This window comes from Ahaetulla prasina, chromosome 2 (genome assembly GCF_028640845.1).
Source record: "Ahaetulla prasina isolate Xishuangbanna chromosome 2, ASM2864084v1, whole genome shotgun sequence".
Lineage (NCBI taxonomy): Eukaryota > Metazoa > Chordata > Lepidosauria > Squamata > Colubridae > Ahaetulla > Ahaetulla prasina.
In genome coordinates, this window is record NC_080540.1 from 247530960 (window position 1) to 247548086 (window position 17127).

General features: G+C 36.0%; 2 protein-coding genes across 3 annotated transcripts in view; both read right to left on the minus strand.

Moving 5' to 3' along the window:
• Nucleotides 1–17127, minus strand: part of SNCAIP (synuclein alpha interacting protein) — a 126615-nt gene that overhangs the window by 67953 nt on the left and 41535 nt on the right. The gene's annotated exons all lie outside the window — the stretch shown is intronic.
• LOC131190721 (uncharacterized) lies at nucleotides 5187–6164 on the minus strand. Its single transcript, XM_058168076.1, has one exon. The coding sequence runs from the start codon at nucleotides 6162–6164 to the stop codon at nucleotides 5187–5189; it is 978 nt and encodes a 325-aa protein (XP_058024059.1).

The following is a 17127-nucleotide window of genomic DNA, read 5'->3' on the forward strand; positions in this document are numbered from 1 at the left end:
TTGACAAAATATTGCTATATTTAAAAAAATAAATTGTAAACTAATTCAAAATATTTAAGGGAAAATATATAAACAGTTTAAATTAAAAAAATGATTAATTAGGTGAATTTTATATTTAGAAGCGAAATGTGCAAAATAGCAATCGCCTAAAGTTGTTGCAAGCTTGTGCACTGTGCAGGGTTCTAAGCACCATATCGTGAAAAGGAGATGGGGAGCTGAAAAATTTGCAGAACAGGACAAGGAAAATGATTCAGAGACTAAAGCTATTCCCCAGTAAAAAAAGATACTGAGCAATTGGGGCTTATCTTGGATCCAAGGAAGATAGAGAGTTTACATCAAGTGTAAAATTCTGTTAAGATTAAGAAAGTATGGACAGGTATGTGTTTTCATCTGTGTCTCACCTAGGAGAACTTGGGTTCATCTATTCCATTATACGTGGGGAAATTTAGGACTAGTACAAAGAAATATTGTATTCCTTATGAATAAACTTTTTACACTGTGTAATTATGACAATGACTCATACTTTAGAAGTTAGAAGTGGCCAAATTCAGGGAAGACTGGGCTACCGGTTACAATTGGTCTCAGTGGCTGTTTGCTAATTTTGAATGCCACTTCTTATGAAGAAATAATGGAGAAGGCACTGTTTGTGAACTTCTTTAATGCTTCTATATCAGTGATGGCTAACCTTTTCTGGACCTAGTACCCAAAGCATGCACCCAAAGTGTGTGCCCACATGCGCAAATGCATGAGCATGCAACCGAACCCCCAAAATGCAATGTGTGTGGGGGGCCCTTGCATGTGCCCCCCCACAAGCATGCCCCTGCATGTGGCCCCCAGCGCATGCACACGTGGTCCCCCACATGCGCACATGCCTGAGTTCCCATGCATGCACCCCGCCCCCATGCATGCACACGCCCACCACACACACCCCACCTCTCCGCATGCATGGCAGAGACCCAATGACCAGCTGGCCAGTGGGAGGTGCACATGCATGTACAGCAGAGCTGAACTGGGGCAATGGCTTGTGTGCCAACAGAGCGGGCACTACATGTGACCTATCGCACACACATCATGGGTTTAGGGGATGTCAGTGTCAGTGTTCTTCTGTTTATAAGGGCTTCAGATATGTGTGTGTGTCAACAGAGGGTCTTTTGACACCTGACCCATCACAAGACTCTCACTTGACATACCTCCACCTGAAGTCTTATAAACAGAAGAACACTGATACTGAAATTCCCTAAAATCTGTTGAAGATGTTACCTAGCCTGGTAATGAAATGTTCGGAAACCAGCCCACAAGCTCGGAGATTGAACCTCTCACTAATGTTGTTATCTAGTTTGGGTAATAAAACTTCTGCAAGGAAACAACCAAGCTCAGAGAGCATTAAGGACTCCTTGTTTCAACTCTGAACTTCAAACATTCTCATTTATTAGTTTGAACAGTCTTCCATTTTTTAAACAAACAAACAAAAAAGACACACAACAATCTTCTTTAGAAGACTTTAGCTAATTGTTCTGTTTTCTCTTAAAATCCCTATTGTGCCAGCATGATAGGTTTTTGTTTGTCCTTACCAACCTGAGAAAAAGACATTTTTCTCTTAATATGCATATTGTTAGCAAATTTTGATCTAAATTCCTTTCCACTCTCGAAATGGAAGGAACAGAGACCATGATTATTATACAGTCTTCCCAGATGCTGCTGTATTTCTCTGGTTTTAAATCAAGTGAGTGAAAATGGAATTTCAGCATTTACAGCTTTCCAGTGTTGGCGAGTCTGCTTAGGCTCTATAGGCTTGAACTCAATTTGCTGGCAAGCCCTTTGTTTCAGGCTGAACAATTAAGATTTAATTGGATCAGTTAAGCTAGCTATAAAACCAACTTTTCTGAGCCTGTAAAGGCAAAAGTAAATTGACAAAAAAAGAGTCTGATATAGACATACGAATGCAACCCAGATGACTGAATTCAGACATAACACTAAAGCATCATTAAGCTTCTAATCTTTTCCTTGTGGGCTTGTTGGAAAGAGAAGGGTGAGGGTGGTATATTTGACACTAAACCATAGTTTAGCATTGCAGATGAACTGAATCAAGATAAAGAATGTATCTAATCCTTGTAATGTTGATCCTTTTTCCAAAAGGGAAAACAGTTGCAGGGATTAGGCAAATGAGCCTTCTCTTCACATCATGTTACAGCATTTCTGTTGTATGTCTATATGTACAAGGTTTCCATCCAGAGATGATAGGAATCAATTAGATAAAGAATTATTCAACAGCTTAGAGAAAATTGAGACATTATACTATTAATATAAAATCACTGTAACGTAGAAAGTGTTTTGGGACTCTCACAAGTTAATGCTGGTTTTGGTTTAGACACCATGAACCAGCTGCTAGGCAACAGGCATTCAAAGGTTAAACAATCATGGGTGCATATAGAGAACAACCAATGTAAATCTCAATCATGTTTTTAATTTCCATTTATTTTTACTCAATTATAATGCAACAAAAATAAAAGATGTAGGCAATTTTAACCTCATAGCATTGGTATCATGAACCATATGTGGAAGAAGAATCAACTGTATAAACAAAGCTGCATTTCAGTAATAGCTATATGCTTTGTATTCAGAAGTCTAATCCCAATTTCAAAACACTTTTTCAGGTAAGATCAAAAGTACTCGAATCCTCAGAAACCCACTACCACCAAACTGATATAGTTAAGCAAATGGAGATTTTTCTTTTAATAAAAATATGTTTATTTCTCATCTACGCATTTGTTTATTTATAGGACACATATAAAACCAACTTTTCAAGGTATTTTAAAACTGACCCAAAATAGTACAGTATCAAAATTTTTAAAAAATGACAGTAAGCAAAACTTGATTTAGTGTGGATGCAAATGCAAAGCATGATGAAAATGACAACCCAAAACCAACCTTATCAAATATAAAATGGACTAAAAACAACCAATGAAAAACAAAAATTAAAACCAGCAACATGTAAGACTGATTAATATAGATTAAACTGGTCATACTCCCAAGATATGGCCAACCTTCAGATACCATTCTCTGGGCTGCAGAGAGTAGAAGAAAGTCGATATTGCAGAAGATGTGGTAGAGAGAATTTGAACGTCTGTGATTTTTTTTTATACATGCACAATTAATTTACAAAGTAATGCATAGTTCATAATTGTGGTGATTTCTCTTGGAGTATCTTAAATATATAGATATCCAGAATGAGTACTCGTATACATTCTGAACACAGTACATCCATTCTTTAAAAAAGTCTCCAAACTAGTTGCATTTTTTGTGAAAACCTGTGTTCCTTATGAAAAACACAATAATTATTCCCATGGAAGGTCGTTATAAAGATTTATTGAATACCTAGAGTTAGCCTCAGATATGTACGAAGTGTCACCAAAATGAGAAAGATACTTCTATAATGTATGATTTAGTGAAAAATTATTTGAAAAGCAAATTGCAGTCCATTATGATTTTTAATTATTTTTAATTATTATCTACATTTGTGATTTAAAAATATATTTTGAATTTGAAAATTAAAAAGATGAAATATTTAATATTTAATTAAACAAATTAATACAAACAACACTATCTACAATATTTAGCTCTGCAAATACTTTTGCAGCTTTTTGATAGATTCTAATGTACTTTATAGCATAAAAATTGCTAAAATAGTAGATTCTCCTCTACCCTAGAAAAAGCCTAGAAGGGATTAGTACCAGCTCATAACAAATAATCTTATTAAGTTATGCAAGTTATGAAAATTGGCCAAAATACTATAATTTTTTGATAACTGAAAACATACTTAAATATTTTTTGTGACCTTTTGTTTGGTTCTAATAAAGGCATTGTCTAATGGTTGGTAGGTAAGTAAACAGGCTAGCAGACCGACAGACAGACAGGAATTCATTTAGGATTTCAAAAAAGGTCATATTAGTTTTTAAAGATAAATGAAACCAAATACTTTAGCCAGAAGTCAAGATTTTATACAAGAAGTATGCCTTGTTTCAGATATGAAAATATAGCAGAAATGATCCTTCTAATTTTTGGAACAATCACAATATACATATTACCCTGTAGCAACAAGCTATCTGACAAATGTAAATACCATGGAAAGCATGAAAGTGCATCTTTAAGTCTGAATTAAATGCCAGATACCAGGTGATAATGTAGTTGCAAAAATGTTACACAATGGTATTTCCAACTTCCATCAATTAGCACATGCCCAAAGTGATATTATTGAGCTCTGCTAATTATTAACCAGCACTGAGCAGACAGTACCTACTTTACATTTCTTTAATTAATTCCCCTTCCTCATTTAGCCATTAGTTGCAGGGGTCCACATATAGCTTCTTCATTCTTTTTCTGAAAGAAACCCCCTGTAAAGTCATAACTATTCAAGAACATAGGTATTCTTGAATGAGAGGACCAAGGTTTGGCCAACACTTCCTTCCTACTGTGCGGCAACTATGCAGTTGTGGTTCTAGTATGAATTGTTTCTGACGTAGTGACAGTTTTCCAACTGAGTCTGCACCTACATCTAGTAATTTCCTCCTGGTAACTTAACACTACTGTAATTCAATGTTTTGAGGGGTTGCAGGAAAATCATTCTAAAACAATAGCTTACACAAAGTACAGTCTTTGGTTAATTGCGGTTACCATCCAAATGCCATAAACCAGTTTCATCTCCCAGTCTGTTTCTGGGTTCAGTTCAAAGTACTGGTATTAAGTTGAACAGTTTCAAAAAACAGAGCTCAGATTCTGGAAATCTGTGGTCTCTTCCCAGACTTTCAACCTTTTGACATGTTAAAATACCCATATTCTTGAATGTTTTTAGAGCAGTAAGGTTATGGGTGTTTTGTCTTTTGCTCTTCTCCGCTGTTTTTTAATTACTGCCTTGTAATAAATATTGTAAGCAGTTTTGTATTATTTAAAAAAGAGAAAAATAATACATATTTTTAAATATATAAAAATAAACATTGCTGCTAGAGCCAATGATTTGCCTATATGAAGATTTTTCTCACCGTAGTTTTCAGAAGCCATGGGAGAACAGGGGAAGATGATAATGAGTAGATACAAAAAAATCCTTGTTCCCCTTCTCACGTAATCTTTCCTATACACTTAAAGATACTCTTTTTTTAAAAAGACAAAAAAAACAAAACAAATTGTGGTTGCTAGGCATATGGAGAAACATCTACAGAAGAAGATACAGTTGATAAAGAAACTGTTTTCTTCTCAGCCTTATAACAGAAACACTTCACTTTTACTATTACTTTGTAGTTAATCAACATGAGGAAATAAGGGCTGACAGCTGAATATCCTGAAGATAGAATTGTCAGGACAGGTGGCGCAAAGTATTTAAATTTAAAATTCTTCAGGCACCTAATTAGGATAAAATTAGAAATCCAAAGTAAAATAATAACTGTTATTAATAACAGAAGAAATTTACATGCTCTGAGCACCTCAGTTTCACTAGCATCACGCCCAGCCCATATGCCTCCATATGCTGCTTTCTTATATTCGCAAAGGAGTTGTATTATACGGAATCCAACAAGCAGCATAGTTAGAAGTGGAAGAAGATCAATAGCCACCAGAAATAATTTTCCATAGAAAAATTCCACTTGGTAATTTTTATATTCATTCTTACATTTAGTATAGATGAAACTGCCCGTTGATTCATTTTTCATATACCCTTCATTTTTTTCTGTGTAAAGTGAAAATGGGCAACAAAATGCAAAAACGGCAATCCAAAGTATACCAACTACAATCAAGTGACACTTGCAACACTCTACAGTTGTTGTAGCTTCAGCTGGAGGATGCACCAGACGACACAATTTCAAACTGTAGAACACAACAATGTATAACGTGAACCATATGGCAAGAGTAGTAGTAAAGTTCGTGAAGAACGCAAGAACTTTGCACCTATTTGAATCCAATGTGATGCCAGATGCATAAACAATCTTCAAGACATTCACCACCAGGTTATATAGAAGATGGACAAGCGCAAGGTTGACTATAAGTATTAATGGGATTCGTGATTTATCATGGAAGCATCTCTTTGTGAAGTAAATCAGCAACGGATTTCCAATCATGCTGCTTGCGATTAAAATAGAGCAGACAACAATCTCCAGTGTGCTAATCCAGGAGTCCATGTTTTCTATTCAGTAGGTCTGTCCAGAATGTTTCTGATGGTTATCGCTTTTCAGCTTCAAAAAGACTGGTAAAATTTCTTATCAAACTCATTTTTGCCTCCTTTGGTGAATTTTCAAAAAGCATACAGAGCCAAGGAACTTCACATACAATAGTCAGTCTCTTCGCAGAGTGCAAAGATGAAAAACAAAACCAAGCCAATGTTTTTTTAAGTGAATGTACTTAAGTGACCTTTCATCATCATCACATGTGGTGCTATCATTATGTATGCTCACAAGGGTATCCTTTAATGAAAGGTTACAGGAATATAGAAACGACTTGGAAGCCTGCTTCTCTAAAAATACTTCAGCCACACAAGTTTTTACTGAACAACACACCCTATAACTGAGAAGGAAGGAAGAAAATAAATGGAAAGATTGGGGTCAAGGGAACAGAAAAGGATGTGGTTTGCTGGCTGCCTGGAATATTAAACCATAGTATGCTATTCTACAATTTCTTTCATCTTTCTTCCACTTGTAGTGATAAAATATGAAGGCCTGGGGCTGCTAGAAGATGTACAGACTAGGGAGAAAAGAGGTAGAAGTCATGTTTATTCTTTTCCCATGGATTTTATCAATGAAGTTTTCTTCTTGTAGGCTGAGATTCACATTTCATTGCAGGTTCATCTATATTGCTATAAAGTAGGGATAGGCAGGGGTTAATCGGAGGTCCATAAACCTTAGGGATGTGTGAATAGATTTCAGGAGGTCTGTGAATATGGCTAGGAAAAATAATTTTATTTCCTCTAATCTCTAACTCAAATTTAGGTGGTTTTTTTTTTCATTGAGTAAATAGAAGCAACAAAATAATTTATGGCCTCTAGACTCCAAAAATGTTTCACTTCAATAAATCTCACTGTCTTTATTGTATCCTTAAAAGGGGTGTTGCCTTGTTTGTTGTTGATTTAATGGATTACCAAAGAAACTCATATTTCTATATTTCATATTTCAATATTTCTGTATTTGAGCATAATTGGTTTCCTCTGAAATATAAGCTATATATAATTTTATGCACTTAAATATTTTTTCTGATATGGTACCCATAGCTTAAATGCATAAAACAAAATACATAGATATAGCTTAGCAGTTAATTATGGACTTCAGATTTAATCAAAGTTAAAATATACATTATCCTATAGTTTTCTGAAAATCACAGTGTAATGGTCATAGTATAAATGGCACTGGAATGTCATGATTACTCTTTTCCAAACTGTTGCCTTCCAACAGGGACTGTTATTTGATAAGCCATGATTACAACATTTAAACCAATCTAATAATTAAAGACTCCTCTTGGCAAAATCTTTGATACTCTAATATTAGATAGTAAAGCTACATTCGCAAAATATTTTCTCTGGGGGGTTTCCAATATTGAGGAAATTTTTGCAGAATACAGTAAGAATCACAAAGAGTCAACTGAGAGTTTTGATTATCTGTTTACTGTTCTGAAATCTTCAGTTTAAAAGCAATAATAAATATTTATCGAAAGATAAGAATGTGATAAGTTAATTGATAACTTTAATAATATTGTTAGTTTTATATAGAGAACTAGGTATATTTATTGATGCATTGGATTAGCTGAACTGAATTAGGTGTATTCAGAGTTAATATATAGTTCTAAAAACTGTATTCTTTATAGTAATTTTGTAGATAAGGCAAGGGGACTTAAATCCAAATCAAACCCATTCTTATCAACTTTCACAATAGTCCAAGTTGTATCTGGGATAGATCTTTAGGAAAGGAGAAGACTAGAAACAAGTCTCTTTCTCTGTTCAAATAAAAGCTTGAAGCAAACATTCCAAGCCTTTTTATCATTTCCCGCAAATTGCCTTTTTATGTGCAAAACCATAATGTAGGTGATTTTTTGAGGAAGAGATGAAATATTTAAGACTCCATGAACTGACCGTGGACCTTGTTAACAGAAGGTGGTGATTTTTTTTCCTCCATACGCTAGGAAGTACTCTGAGGATACAAAATTTCTTAGGATGGAAAAAGGCAGATACAATATGATTTTAGGATTAAGTTTTCAAAAATCTATGAAGTAATTTCATGCCTATATGTGTTTGTGAACTCAATCAATCAATTTATAATAAATGATTGTCCTTTGCCTGAAAGGCAGTAAAGAATTATTGTCCCTTGCCTATTGTCCTTTGCTTCACATGGCATCTTCATTTGTCAGTGGCAGAGACAAATGCGCATATTCCTTGAACATGTCTTAAAATATTGGATCCATTAAAGCCAATAGAAATATATATTGCAGTTTTGGGCTGAAGCCTTGCTGTATCCAGTAACAACGTATCATCTGCTTTTTAATTAGAGAGTCCTTCATATAATTATATATTACAGGTGAAGGAGTCTCTTTCCTCTTTTATATATAAATAAAATTGTTCTAAAAAAGGCTCAAAACTGGGAAAAGACCTTCAATTAAGTAAAGTACAGCTGAGCAGCAATCTAGATTTGGAAAGGAAAATGTGATTTGAAACAAACCTGGGCATACATGTTCCCTTTGTTTGTATCTCCTTAAATCAAAACATAGGAAAAAGCCACTTCTTTAGGAATTGCTGATGAGGCAACATGGGTGTCTCTACATATTCCAATTCGTGTTTTTTTTTGGGGGGGGGGAATTCTGATTGCTGCACAGCCCTCATATACTGTACATAAATTGTTCTTATCTAATCATCACCAATATGAAAATGCAAGAAATAACTTATTCCGGCTTAAACTAGAGTTCCTAAATATATAATCCAATTTTCCCCAACTTGGTATTCTCTAGTTGCACTGGGAAAAAAAGGCTATATTGGGAATTCTCAGAGTTATAGTCTCAGTGTACTTAGAGCAGAGGTCGGCAACCTTAAACACTCAAAGAGCCATAAAAGTCCTAACCGGAAGCCCCCATTCAATTCTGGAGCTGACCAGAAGTCCAGTTCCCCCATCATAGTCTCCTCCTAGCACGGCATCCTTTTTCCTCTCCCTGTCCTAACCGAAAGCCCTATCAATTGTGGAGTCGACCAGCAACAGGGAGCCGCAGCAGAGGGATGAAAGAGCCACATGTGGCTCCAGAGCCACAGGTTGCTGACTTAGACGCGCTGCTCAGGGAAGGTTAGTATAGCTTAATATTTTCTTTTGATCTTTAATGTGATTAGCTTTTCAAACAAATCTTAATTTCCAATAGGAAAAAACATAAAAGCTATGTAGAAGGAAACATAATTTGTCCCTCTCTTATATATTCATGTGACTTGGAAAGGGACTGAAAATAAAGGGCTTGCTTCTGTACTGTAAAGCCCTCTGGAACACTGAGCACAGTTCAGAAAGGACATAAAACTCAGTGTGATCTGCTGAGGTAGATACTCCCACTGGAAGAGGATGAAGCAAAAATTTATTAAGTAGAATGAAAACTCGAAAGAGTTTCATTTCAAAATTTTAAACTCACCTGAGATTATGGACAATTATGCAAATTCAGTAAAAAATGAGACAGATTCTCAGATATTTGAATGTTAAATATATTCAAAGCCTTGAGGAATGGTTTGTTATGTGAGTTCAGCAATAAGATCTAGGGGATGGTTTGACCATTATGACATTAAGTTGCTAAGTTGAGATATAAAGATATTGCACAAGTATCTACTTTCATGTTATTGGGGTGGGGGAGGGGAGTAAATATTCTTTCTGAAGACTTAAAATAATCCTCTATGAAGCAGTGGCAATTTCTGTCTTCGGCATTCAAAAAACCTCAGTCCTTTATTTTGGCATATCGTATCAAAACAGTTGGCTTCTCCTAATATAGTGACATAGGAAGTTCATTTTGGATCTCTTTAGGAATCCCAGATGGAAGAACTTGTGATTCCAGCCAGGTAGGTAGGCTCTCCCAACTGGCTACTGAAACAGCCTCACCTGAAGCCAGGCAAGATGCGTGACAGTAATAATCTGAAATGCTGAAATGAATGTTAGCTGGTGAGACCTTAATGTTGGGGTGGCTATAATTACTTCAATTTTTTAAAAGCAGGGATGTGTGATTCTGCTAAGTTTCAACCAATTAGTTCACTAAGTAGAATTAGAAAGCTTTATACTTGGCAGTGGTGGGTTATAACCAGTTTTACCACTGGTTCGCATTGCGCATGCACTTTGTGGGCAATCGCCACGTGCATGCTCGCTTTGCTCGCAAGCATGCCAAAGTTGCGTTTCACACAAGTGCACTGAGTAAAAAAACAGCTGATACACGGCAATCCACTCTGCAGTGCCTTACAGCTGAGCTAAAAACAAAGGAATAAAGGTAGGTATAGTGCGGGGGTGGGCGGGAAGGCTCAACTGACATTAGGAGCGAACCGGTTCGCTCTTATATCAAAATTTCCACTACCGGCTCTCCCGAACCGGGAGAACTGGTAGCAACCCACCACTACTTGGCACCTAAAACAGACATTGCAAGAATGAATGAATGGAGAATGAACAAGTGAATTTTAAATATCTGAAGTCATAGAGCCCACAACCCCCAAAATATATCTAACCTTCAAAAAGAGAGAACAACTATTCATTAGGCTGTTATGAGTGATGCCTCCTTGGGCAGCCATTATGTGATGGCTTTACCAGCTGTCTTGGTGGAGGTGAAGCAACAAATCCCTGCCCAATGCTGGTTTATGTTGTGAGGTAGAGGAGAAATTTGTAGCAGCATGGCTTCTGGTCCTTATGCAGAAGAAGGTTGTTGTTCCCAGGCCAAGATGCTTAAAAAGCTCTTCATTGTTTCTAAAATCCTTCCATTCAAAAGGCATAAAAATACATTTTTAAGCTCTGTGACTATTTGTTGCTAGACCTTTTAGTTCGGTTTCTTTATAGTTTCTCAGATGGGTTATAAGTTATAAGTCATGGACAAACAGGACCAATTAAATTTATAAGAGCAGCATTTCAAGCACCTAAAAGTGTATCAGCCCTGAGATTAAAAACTGGTTCTTTGAAGAGCATCATAGTTAATATTTAATTACTAGTTAAAATGCCATTATTCCCCCATAGGGTTACTTCCTTTTACTGTATCCTGTTGGACCAATTTCAGTTTTCATACAGCATTTTTAAGAAATGTTTATAGAAGTCTCATTATGTGCCTTCCTTCAGATGTTCTGCAATTTTTAGAATATATCTAGGGCAGTAAAATCATAAGAGAAAGGCTTTTAAGCATGACAGTTTGATCTCAAAGCACGCTAGAGATTGAACAAGAAGCCCTATATGGCAACTGGTTACTTGGGTTATGTCAGTTACTTCCAATGAAGATTATTCTCTGGGGCCCGGTTTGACATACTATCCTATGCATGGGGTTAATAAAGTCCCTACAGCTTGCTAAACCTGCCCCTGCAGCTTTATTGCAGTTGAATCCGCCCTTCATATATCATTATATTTTTCCTTTTATAATGACAGCTGAAGAAACCTAATTTTTCCTTTGTTATTTCATGTCCCAATTTGGGGTTGGTTTATTTAATTTTATACTAACTTCCTATTATCAGGAAGAAGAAATAATTTTTTTTGCTCCATACAATGTTGCAAAATGTTGCATGGCATCTGTCAATATTTTCAAGGAAATGATCTTGAATTTTACTAATATGTGCCTATTGGTGTAACTTTTATATTTAAAGGTTGTTTTACCTTTGCAAAAATTTGGTTGCTTTTAATTTTTTATTTAAATAGATTATCTTTGTATTTATTTGGAATATACACTTTTTTCCCCTAGCAATTTTTCTATAAGAGTAGGGTTTGGTTTTTTTGGATCAACTGAATATTGATCCATTGGTTGGTTCCTTCTTTCTCCAATTCTAGGGCCAAGAGCCATCCAATAAAGTGGATCGAAAGGAGTCTTAAATCAGAGGAGAAAAAGCATTTCCTTATGCAGTGCATAATTAGCTGTGGAATTACTTACTACGAGATGTGATAATAACTGCTATCCTGCCTGAGTTTTTTTTTTAAAAAGGTTGTGTACATTGATGGAGGACAGGTCTATCATGGGCTAGTCTCTTGTAGACTCAATGTTACCTCTGAATTGAGGTAATAGCATGCATCCACATATGACCTGCAATGGAATCAAAAGAGATGATTATGTCTCCACCTCTTTTCTGAAAGCACCCCAGAGATATTAGGTGGGCCACCATGAAAAACAAAATACTAGACTATGACTGGCTTTGGGGTTTGTGGTTATGGCTTGTGGTTATGGCTTGTGGTTATGTTTTTATGTTCTTATTTTCTGTGCTATTTTTTCTACTGAAGCTTATAACATATAAATATGCTAGTAGAGTTTATTTAAAATAAGCTGCTTTATTTAAACATTCATATTTCTCAGATTTAAACCATTCAAATTTATCAAGGAGCTCACTTTTCAAGAAGCATATTTTTTCTTCATAAAATTTGGCCAATTAGTGAACTTTTTTTAAAAAAACCTCTAAGGTCAAATGCTTTTCAGTGCAAAGGTACTACTTGGCAACATATTAAATGAAAATGGTACATTTAAAAATCCAAATCTTTCCAACCATCATTCAAGAAAATGTTGATCTGCACAGTAAGGTTAAACTGCACTTTTTAGAATCTGTTTGTTCCTTTTGTGTCAAAATCCTTGAGCATATTAGAAAACTATGTTGTCTTAAAAGTCTATTTGTTCCAATTTTAAATTTGCATTCCTTATATTCATGCTTTATGGAAAACATTTCAAAAACAAAACTGAGAAAGGTAGGGATTTTTTTTTGTACAATCCTTTACTAAAAAGACGGTCTATTAACAGTATTAAGCTATAAATTCACATATCCAAACAAAGTGACAATCTGACATATCAAGGCACTGCTTTGACAGTAATAAGCTAGATAAAGAATTGTAATATAGTCTCAGGAGCACTGATTATTTTTACTTGCTAGAACTTCTGTTGCTCATTTTTCCTTTGTCTAAATGAAGTAAAATAACATTGTTTCTATTAGATGTCATATACATAGTCTGGCTTTTCTCTCATTGACTGAGCATCTTTATAGCACCAGCTTTTCTTTTTTCCCTTTCATTTTTCCTCTTCTTGTTAACACAGTGTGCCAAGAAAAACAAATGTTACAGGATAAATTATGTGTTCAGTCATCTTACATAAAATTTAAATGGGAGGGTTAGATGCATTTTCAAAGCCCATACATGAATTAGAAGCAACACTTTTTTCAAAGAAAAACAAAAGACTAGCAGCTGGGCCACTGAGTAAAACAATGTGATTGATTTCGGTGGAGGGGTGAATTCTGGGACTGAGATTACCTTATCCCTTATCATGTTTATTCAGAAGTCTCCCTAAGTTCAAAAGTTCACAGCTGCCTATAGAGACCTGGTACATTTGAAGCAAGCCAGAATAAAAGTATTGTTTAAAACTAGCACACAACAGCTATCAAAATGTATTGCACAATTAATAACTGATCACACTCCATTATATGAAAGTGGAGGTCACTGAGAATGACACAGATTTAATCAGAGACTTCCAGTAATGTCTGCTGTTTGATCACCACATTTCAACATTCATTCAGAGAGAAGTTATATGGGATCCCTGAAGTTTGCGGGCTGTCCAGAATATAAGGATAACTTCTTCAGGTGCAGTCTTTTTACACATAACAAAGGCTTTTCCCTTACAGACTAAGCAGCTTACTCTCTACAGATTTACATATCTGTCCAGGGTAAAGCCCACAAGGCTCTATTTCTTTAAATAGTTACATCACCATACTGCAATAACCAAATTGGATCCAACCAATTTCATTAAAAAGACATCATGGGAAAAATCAGAACATTAAATGTATTTTTTAAAAAAACTGGATCGAAACAATGCACGCAAAGTGCATTTCAAATGTATCATCATAGATTTCAGAGTTTGTAAATTCCAAAATGTCCATGGAGATTCTCAGTCATCCAGGTTATGGATGTCCCTTTCTTTCATGGTTGCAACAAAAAGTCCAGTTGCCTCTTGAAAAAAGCACCTTTGGGATAAATTCCAAAATGTTCACTGTAACAGCCCCCAAACAGGGTTAGAAAAGCACTGCTAGATCACATTCCATGAAAACTGGAGAAATAAGCTTATTTCTTCCACTTGCACTAGATTTCCTTTTTGGGTTTCACATGATCAAATCCTCATAAGGGGATTCACATATGTATGGTGGGTTGCCACCGGTTCACCCCGAATTGGGCGAACCAGTAGTGGTAGCGATGGGAGGCTCCACCCCACAGCCAGACATCTCCGCATCTGATGCAGAAGCATCACGTGCGAGCGAACTGGTAGCGACCAAAATTTAAACCCACTACTATACTGTTTATGAAAGCAAACCAATCAATGTTAAAAACTGCAGTAGAAAAACAACTTGGCAGAATAAAAACTTTCCCACGAAGGGCTTAGTAAAACAAATGTACCTTTAGACTTTGTATATAAAATCAGCCAAGGAGGAGTTCCTCAATACCTACAGTTTTTCAGTAGGAGAAGATATTTAACAGCAACAGAATCAAAAGAGTACAAGCCATATTCCAGAGCCTGGTCAGAGACGAATTATGAATGAAAGAGTCATGAGTCAATTCAAAAAACAGGAATCAGGAACTTCTCAAACAGTGGTTAGGAAACCAATTGAAATTTGTCCTCTGGCAAAAGGTCAGCCTTTAAAAGCTGCTCTTTGTTGATAATAGTGGTGGTTCAGAGAATATAACTAAAATATATTAACGATCCCCAAAGGGAACATGGACTATGACAGGTATTATTAGACATCTTGGCAGGATAAAATAACGCTATTGAAACAAAGAATAAGCTTATATGCAAAAGGAATTGACTAACCTTATATTGCCCGCGGAGTAATAATAAAAATGCATTGGTAGATTACATTAAATCGCAGATTTTGAATTGCTGAGGAAATCAGAATCTGTGATATCAATTTTGTGAATATATGCCTGAGGGCAATCAGAAGTACTCAGTGTATAGAAAAATAATATTCTGTGAGCCAACTGTGAATGAGGAATTGATAATCACTTAAAAGCAAACCAACCACAGGTTTTATATCTGATGCATTAATTCAGGGAATATATTCAAGAATGAATATATGAATTAAAAATTCTCTCTGTGTGTGTGTGTATGTGAAAGAGAGAGACAGAGACAGACTGACTGAACTGCATGGTTATTTATCTGCAAGTATTTTTTGAAATGAAAGAGTGCAATGCAAAATTCTTCAAAGAAATTTAAAAATTAGTTAAAAAAAACAAACAACCACCAAAAATGGATTCTATTAATGTACCTTAAATCCTCATTGTGGTATAAACTGTGGAAAGATGCTGACAAATCATATACAAACTGTTAATAAATGCCCATTCCACATTTATCATTAAGAATGTTTTTACTGACCATCAACTTCAGCTATGTGAAAAACTGGTCAGGGATTTTAACATTTATCAGTCAGAGTTTTTATTGCAATTAAGACATTCCAAAAAGAAGGGATTGCAATATGCCCCCTTTCTTGTATTAAACAGAGATAAGCAGTTCTATGTAGATATGCAGTTCTCTTCTGTATTGTAAAAATGGAAAGAGCAGTAATACAGATTTTTGGAACCTTTGCATATTAGTTTTCATGTAAAAATAAAGTGACCAGATTTCAGCGATGGCAAAGTGGGACACCATTGACCGGGGGGGGGGAGGCGCTGCGCATGCACGCTGAGTCTTGCCACCTGCCTGAAGGAGGAGGAGTGGCTGCTTCTCCGCTTTTCCAGGCAGGCTCGGGTCTCCTCTCGGCTCTTCCAGGCAGGCTCAGCTCTCATCGGCTCTCCTCTCGGCTCTTCTCTTCCTCTCAGGTGAAATCAAGCGGCGTCTCTCCTCCCTCTCGCGCCCCCTTCTCCGCCACTCCCCCTTCTCCACCTCCTCCTCTTGCGTTGCCACCTCCTATTTTCAGAATGGGAGTGAAACAAAAAAAATCGGGACTTTTTGGAATTGTCGCGGGACGCGGGACAAATTATTAAAAAGCGGAACTGTCCCGCCAAAAGCAGGACGTCTGGTCACTATATGTAAAAACAAAAATATTCAATGTTAGGATCTAGCTTTATTCTGATGTAACACAACTTGAAATGTTTTAAGAGCCTTGAATTTGTTGAAACAGTAATTTGACATATTTCAAGTGTTTTTGCCACTGAAAACCAAGGAAGTTTGAGATCAGCTTCTGGTCTATTGTTTTTCACCCCAGTGCCCTAATAGTATGTGGACATGAGGCCTATGTTGAGTGATATCAAACTCGAGAGAATTTGGGTGAGGCGATAATTTATAAAATATTAAAATACATCCTCATATAAACAGTTGGAGTACAAAGCTATATTCTACTAAGATTCTTCTATTTTTTTAAAGTCTTCCTTCCCTTCCCCTTCTCAACAGAGAAAACATAATATGTTTTCAGTTTAAATAAAGTTTCTGGAACATGTAGCCCTCAAATAAAAATCAGGGAGCAGCTAGTTTATCAATTCTTTCAATTACAACATTTTCTCTGTAAGAGTTCCTTATTTTTGCACTAAAACAAAAATCTCCTTGAACAATGTTTCCATGTTGGCATTCCACTTACTAAGATCAAATAAGTTTTAATATGTTTAATATTTTTATGGCATCATTTTTTTTTCTTTGCAATCAAGCTGTTTGGTGTAAACTCAACAAAAATACCTGTAGTATACTTTTATTATTTTTTGCTTGCATGTTGTGATTGGTCTGGCTTATCACTGATTCAAGTCAAGAATTCCTGTTATGATTTGTTCTGAATCTTCTGACTCAGAGGCTGAAGAGGCAGACCAGAAAAACTTTGACAGCCTCAGCAGCTATCAGTTGGGGCATCATTAAGATAGTGAAAGGCCATATTCTAGCCTAGCACCTGGCCTGAGAACATTCTGCAGGGCAAGGGCAATCAGCACATCTCCATGAGAGGAGAAGTCAGCAGCCTCCAGGTTC